Source organism: Postia placenta, assembly GCF_002117355.1.
Source record: "Postia placenta MAD-698-R-SB12 unplaced genomic scaffold POSPLAscaffold_4, whole genome shotgun sequence".
NCBI lineage: Eukaryota > Fungi > Basidiomycota > Agaricomycetes > Polyporales > Adustoporiaceae > Rhodonia > Rhodonia placenta.
This window is the reverse complement of record NW_020169835.1, coordinates 393,533-400,212: the sequence shown is the minus strand read 5'-3', so window position 1 is coordinate 400,212 and position 6,680 is coordinate 393,533. Positions and strand designations below refer to the sequence as shown.

The following is a 6,680-nucleotide window of genomic DNA, read 5'->3' as shown; positions in this document are numbered from 1 at the left end:
CCACTCATTGATCCTTTCAGCTTCGCGGGATCCATCGCCACCTCATCGCCACCGAACACATAGCCGACATAGTCGACCTTGGGAACGTCCCACTCGCACTTCTCAGGCTTCAGGAACAGATCATTATCCTGAAGGCGGCGCAGAACCTCGCGTGTGACCTTTTCATGCTCCTCTTTATTGGTGGAGAAGATGAGTATGTCATCCAGGTACACGAGGATCTTGCCACCGACGATGAGATCGTGGAAGATCTCGTTCATCATCGCTTGGAAAGTCGCGGGGGAGTTGGTGAGACCGAAGAACATCACCAAGGGCTCGTACAACCCTCGGTTAGTCACGAAGGCCGCCTTCCATTCGTCACCGGCTTTGATCCGGACGTTGTTGTATCCCCATCGGACGTCGAACTTCATGAAGAGCGTAGCGCCACGGAGCTTGTCCACCATTTCGGTGATCAACGGCAAGGGATAGCGATTTTTCACCGTGATCGCGTTCAATCGGCGGTAGTCCTGCACGGGTCGAAGTGTCCCTTCCTTCTTTTTGATGAAGAAGAAGGGGGACGAAATGGGTGACTTCGACTCCCGTATGTAGCCCTTCGCTAGTTGCTCCTTGAGGAACTTGTCAAGCTCCTCCTGCTCGTTGTTCGACAGGGGGTACACCTTCGAATGGAATGTCGAATAGCCGGGCACGAGTTCAATTGCGTGATCATACGGCTTCCTTTCGGGTAGCCGTTCTGATGCTTCCTTGGAGAAGACATTCAGGAACTCGTGGTACTGTTTAGGTACCGACTCCTCGGCGGTCTTAACGACCTTCTTTTTGATCTCCTCCTCAGCGAATAGCTGGGAGTACGTATGTCCTGCTGCGACAAACAGCTGAGGAGCGCCAGGAAGCGTGATGCCTTGCTCCCAGGCTTCGATCAAATCGGCCTCATCCCACTCTACCTCCACCGGATCTTCTTCGGGTTCGAAGTCCGGGAGTACCTTACTCCGGCAGGCACCTATAACCGACCGTTTGGATTTCGGCGAACGCCTGCGTGCCGTGGGCCTGACCCCCGTATCACGCGCAGTCGCTGCTTGCTCCATTAGGCCAGTCCTCCTGGCACTGCACGTTTCAGGGCATCGCGACAATTTGAGGGAGCCCTTCTCCCAATCTATTTCGGGGTTGTGCTCGCGTAGCCAATCCAACCCGACAATCACATCTTCCGGACCGATGTCCGTGACCGTGAACACCGTCTTCTCGACGTGCTCTCCTATATGCATCTGTAGTACTGCTACCTCCGAGATGCTTCCGTCCTTGTTCAGGGTGCCGTCAATGTTGTATAGCGGAATTGGTTCCTTCAACTTCCGCGTCTGCACCTTATTCTCTGCAATGAATCGCTTGTTGATAAACTTCGTGGTGGCTCCGCTGTCCACCATAGCGATTATGTCTTGGTGCCGTCTTTTCCCTTGGAGTCGAACTGGAATGTGAAAATGCTGGGACCCCTGGTCCAGCTCGTACACCATTGCAGTCGACAATACGTTATATCTGTTACATGATGATACTCGCGGCCCGACGCGTGCGGCACGAAGCGCGGACCGGATCAAAAACCCTCCTCCTTCATCGCCCGATAGTGCTCGAGCTCCTCGCGCATCGACTTCACCTGTGCCATTAAGTCCGCCAGCTCCGATTGCTCGGATTTCGCTGAAGCGGCACTTATACTTGCCGAGGGTGTTGTCGTGACGGGGGCGCTTGTCGCAGCCTGGGTGGAGCCCGAGGCAACCGTAGCCCGCGCGTCGGCACATTTTGTGTAAGGCTTGTTCTTACAATTGGGGCACTCGAAGCGTCGGTACCCTTGCTTCCCACAGCCGAAGCATGTGCCGGGGAAGTTGCCTTTTCCGACGACCGCATTGATGCTGGCCGAAGCTGCGTGCGTCGAGGGTGCACCACCACGTGCCCCACCGCGTCCTCGACCTCGGGCCAAGAAGAAGTTATTTAGCTCAGGCCGACGGGCCCGGCTAATGTCGAGGATCTGCTCGACCTCAGTGGCGCGCTTGTCAGCGTCTTGCCACGTGGTGAAGGTCTCGAGCTCGATCTTCCGGTAGACGCGGGAGGGGATGCCGCTCAGGTACTTGTCGCGTAGCTCCAGGTCCCCATACCCAGAGCGGTCCGCCGGACCCTTGAACAGCGCGGAGAACTCCGCAGCAGTGTGTTTTTCACGGACCGACTTGTCCGCGCAGAGCTTTGCCAGCTCTACTTGTGCTGCCGCCTCGTCGTCGAGATTCCCGAAGCGGGCCTTGAAGGCGGCGGCAAAGGCCGCTTCGTTTGCGAAGGGGGTCGTAGCCCTTGCACACCTATCTGCACCGATACGAGCTGGGCGAAGTAGGGGGTGGCCCAGGCGCGGGCGTCACCGTCGAGCAGGCTCAGTGCAACCTGTACTTTGAGCTCGATGGTGGTCAACGACGTGTTGACCAACCAGTAGATGCGCAGCTGCGACAAGAACCTATCGCAATCGATGACAGTTTTGCCATCGTATCGGAGTGGGAGGAGGAGTTTTAATATCTCCTTGTCGAGGGCGGCTGCGGGGGACGACATTATCGGCGTCGGGGGGGACGGAGGACGCTGCGGGGGCGGAGGCGGCTGTGGTGGCCTTCCGCCGGTCGAACTTCGGGAGGAACGAGTGCTCGAGCGGCCTCTCGGCGAAGTCGGCGGTGAAGGCGCCGGAGGAAGTTCGGTGGAGGGGTTACGTATGTCAGGGACTGCTGACGTGGAGGCGAGCGCTGTCGGCGAGGCGGGCCGAGCAGGATCCGCGGACTCGGACTCCGAGACTCCTTCTTCACTGTGACTCTCCTCAGGCTCAGGCTCTGGTGCAGGGTCTGGAGGGAGATCTCCTCGCGCTTGATTGACGACAGTTTGAGGGAGGCGGGAGGTAGGGGAGACAGGGCGAGAGTGCCGCGAGGCCGATCGAGACGCGAGGGTACTTTGGGGTCCGAGCGGGTGTTGCGCTCGTCGGATCGCCTTGTAACGAGGGTAATCTTCCTCGATCGATCGGGGTGTCCAATTTGGGCACGGTTGTTGCTCGCAATGGTAGAGGACAGTCTCAGGGCCGTCTGGGATGTAGACGTCGATGAGGTCCTGGGAGTCGAATGCATGGATCTGGCCTTGGCAGGCAGCCACGTTGGATGGGGGAAGGACGGGGAGGTGCGCGTACTACAATGGCCGTGCTATGCTAGCCTACGCTACGGCGCCCGAGAAGACACTAGGGTTCGCAGTTCACGTGGGGCCCAGTACTGCTTTTGACTATTATGCAGCAGGAACCTAGTCCACGCATCCGTGAGGACAAGTACCGCCCACTGAAGTGCAGGTACTGAAGAGTTCGTTCCCTAAATGGTGGCGATGTATGTACGCTATCTACGTATCGTAATGTACCGTAGGGGTGCGCACCACCCGACCTGTGGGAAAGGAAAGTGAATATAGGGTGTCCCGAGGGGACGCTGGCAGCTTGGGGAGTTTCGACCTAATGTCGCGACTTGAGGTCAAGCGACTAGAGAAAACTGAAAGGCTGGGGGCGTCCGACTAGATCTCACCGAAGCGATGATGAGCAGTGCTCAAACCTAAGGCTAGGGACAAGTAAGTTAGCATTAGAAAGGTAAGTAAGTACATGAGCTTACTGACCTAGGGACAAGAGGTCGAAACTGAGGTCCCTAGGGCAGCAGAGGCCGGTTTATATACATGGGGAGATTAGGGCAGGCTGTGCGCGTTGGTCCGTGCGCAGCTGGTCCGTGCGCAGCATGCTGACGCGGCCCCGGGAGCCGGTGAGTCAGAGCGGCTGTGTCAGCGGAGCCCGAGCTGTGCCGTGCGCTGCCGCCCCATCTAATCTAATCGTACAGTAGATAACGACGTGTCCATATCAGGCAGGTAGTACAGAGGTCGCGGGTTCGAGCCCGCGAAAAGGAAAAAATTGAAAAACGGCTAGACGCCGTACCAAGTCGTGACAGCCGACTCCGCCGAGAGGCCGCTCGAGCACTCGCTCCTCTCGAAGTTCGACCAGCGGAGGGCCACCACAGCCGCCTCCGCCCCCGCAGCGTCCTCCGTCCCCCCCGACGCCGATAATGTCGTCCCCCGCAGCCGTCCCCGACAAGGAGACGTTGAAACTCCTCCTCCCACTCCGATACGATGGCAAAACCGTCATCGAGTGCAACCGGTTCCTGTCGCAGCTGCGCATCTACTGGTTGGTCAACACGTCGTTGACCACCATCGAGCTCAAAGTGCAGGTTGCGCTGAGCCTACTCGACGGTGATGCCCGCGCCTGGGCCACCCCCTACTTCGCCCAGCTCGTATCGGTGCAATTAGGTGTGCAAGGGGCTACGACCTTCTTCAGAAACGAAGCAGCCTTTGCCGCCGCCTTCAAGGCCCGCTTCGGGAATCTCGACGACGAGGCGGCAGCACAAGTAGAGCTGGCAAAGCTCTGCGCGGACAAGTCGGTCCGTGAAAAACACACTGCTGCGGAGTTCTCCGCGCTGTTCAAGGGTCCGGCGGACCGCTCTGGGTATGGGGACCTGGAGCTACGCGACAAGTACCTGAGCGGCATCCCCTCCCGCGTGTACCGGAAGATCGAGCTCGAAACCTTCACCACGTGGCAAGCAGCTGACAAGCGCGCCACTGAGGTCGAGCAGATCCTCGACATCAGCCGGGCCCGTCGGCCTGAGCTAAACAATTTCTTCTCGGCCCGAGGTCGAGGACGCGGAGGGGCACGTGGTGGTGCACCTCAGTCGCACGCAGCTTCGGCCAGCATCAATGCGGCCGTCGGAAAAGGAAACTTCCCCGGCACATGCTTCGGCTGTGGGAAGCAAGGGTACCGACGATTCGAGTGCCCCAATTGTAAGGACAAACCTTACACAAAACGCGCCGACGCGCGGGCTACGGTTGCCTCGGGCTCCACCCAGGCTGCGACAAGCACCCCCGTCACGACAACACCCTCGGCAAGTATAAGTGCCGCTTCAGCGAAATCCGAGCAATCGGAGCTGGCGGACTTAATGGCACAGGTGAAGTCGATGCGCGAGGAGCTCGAGCACTATCGGGCGATGAAGGAGGAGGGTTTTTGATCCGGTCCGCGCTTCGTGCCGCACGCGTCGGGCCGCGAGTATCATCATGTAACAGATATAACGTATTGTCGACTGCAATGGTGTACGAGCTGGACCAGGGGTCCCAGCATTTTCACATTCCAGTTCGACTCCAAGGGAAAAGACGGCACCAAGACATAATCGCTATGGTGGACAGCGGAGCCACCACGAAGTTCATCAACAAGCAATTCATTATCGAGAATAAGGTGCAAACGCGGAAGTTGAAGGAACCAATTCCGCTATACAATATTGACGGCACCCTAAACAAGGACGGAAGCATCTCGGAGGTAGCAGTGCTACAGATGCATATAGGAGAGCACGTCGAGAAGACGGTGTTCACGGTCACGGACATTGGTCCAGAAGATGTGATTGTCGGGTTGGATTGGCTACGCGAGCACAACCCTGAAATCGATTGGGAGAAGGGCTCCCTCAAATTGTCGCGATGCCCTGAAACATGCAGTGCCCGGAGGACTGGCCGAATGGAGCAAGCAGCGACTGCGCGTGATACGGGGGTCAGGCCCACGGCACGCAGGCGTTCGCCGAAATCCAAACGGTCGGTTATAGGTGCCTGCCGGAGTAAGGTACTCCCGGACTTCGAACCCGAAGAAGATCCGGTGGAGGTAGAGTGGGATGAGGCCGATTTGATCGAAGCCTGGGAGCAAGGCATCACGCTTCCTGGCGCTCCTCAGCTGTTTGTCGCAGCAGGACATACGTACTCCCAGCTATTCGCTGAGGAGGAGATCAAAAAGAAGGTCGTTAAGACCGCCGAGGAGTCGGTACCTAAACAGTACCACGAGTTCCTGAATGTCTTCTCCAAGGAAGCATCAGAACGGCTACCCGAAAGGAAGCCGTATGATCACGCTATCGAACTCGTGCCCGGCTACTCGACCTTCCACTCTAAAGTGTATCCCTTGTCGAACAACGAGCAGGAGGAACTGGACAAGTTCCTAAAAGAGCAACTGGCGAAAGGCTACATACGAGAGTCGAAGTCGCCCATTTCGTCCCCCTTTTTCTTCATCAAAAAGAAGGAAGGGACGCTTCGACCCGTGCAGGACTACCGCCGATTGAACGCGATCACAGTCAAGAATCGTTATCCCTTGCCGTTGATCGCCGAGATGGTGGATAAGCTCCGAGGTGCTACGCTCTTCATGAAGTTCGACGTCCGATGGGGATACAACAACGTCCGGATCAAAGCCGGTGACGAATGGAAGGCGGCCTTCGTGACTAACCGAGGGTTGTACGAGCCCTTGGTGATGTTCTTCGGTCTCACCAACTCCCCCGCGACTTTCCAAGCGATGATGAACGAGATCTTCCACGATCTCATCGTCGGTGGCAAGATCCTCGTGTACCTGGATGACATACTCATCTTCTCCACCAATAAAGAGGAGCATGAAAAGGTCACACGCGAGGTTCTGCGCCGCCTTCAGGATAATGATCTGTTCCTGAAGCCTGAGAAGTGCGAGTGGGACGTTCCCAAGGTCGACTATGTCGGCTATGTGTTCGGTGGCGATGAGGTGGCGATGGATCCCGCGAAGCTGAAAGGAATCAATGAGTGGCCGGTGCCCCGGAACAAAAAAGACGTTCAGA

At 57.5% G+C, this 6,680-nt stretch overlaps 1 protein-coding gene across 1 annotated transcript; it reads right to left on the bottom strand.

Annotated features, from left to right (window-relative positions):
* Nucleotides 1-2,721: 2,721 nt before the first annotated feature.
* Nucleotides 2,722-3,763, bottom strand: POSPLADRAFT_1112285 (hypothetical protein; the record flags this gene model as incomplete). The annotated part of the gene is made up of 3 exons (XM_024483396.1): nucleotides 2,722-3,180; nucleotides 3,386-3,471; nucleotides 3,703-3,763. Coding segments are annotated over 3 exons (606 nt in total), but the record flags the coding sequence as incomplete, so codon positions are not given.
* Between the last annotated feature and the right edge of the window lie 2,917 nt (nucleotides 3,764-6,680).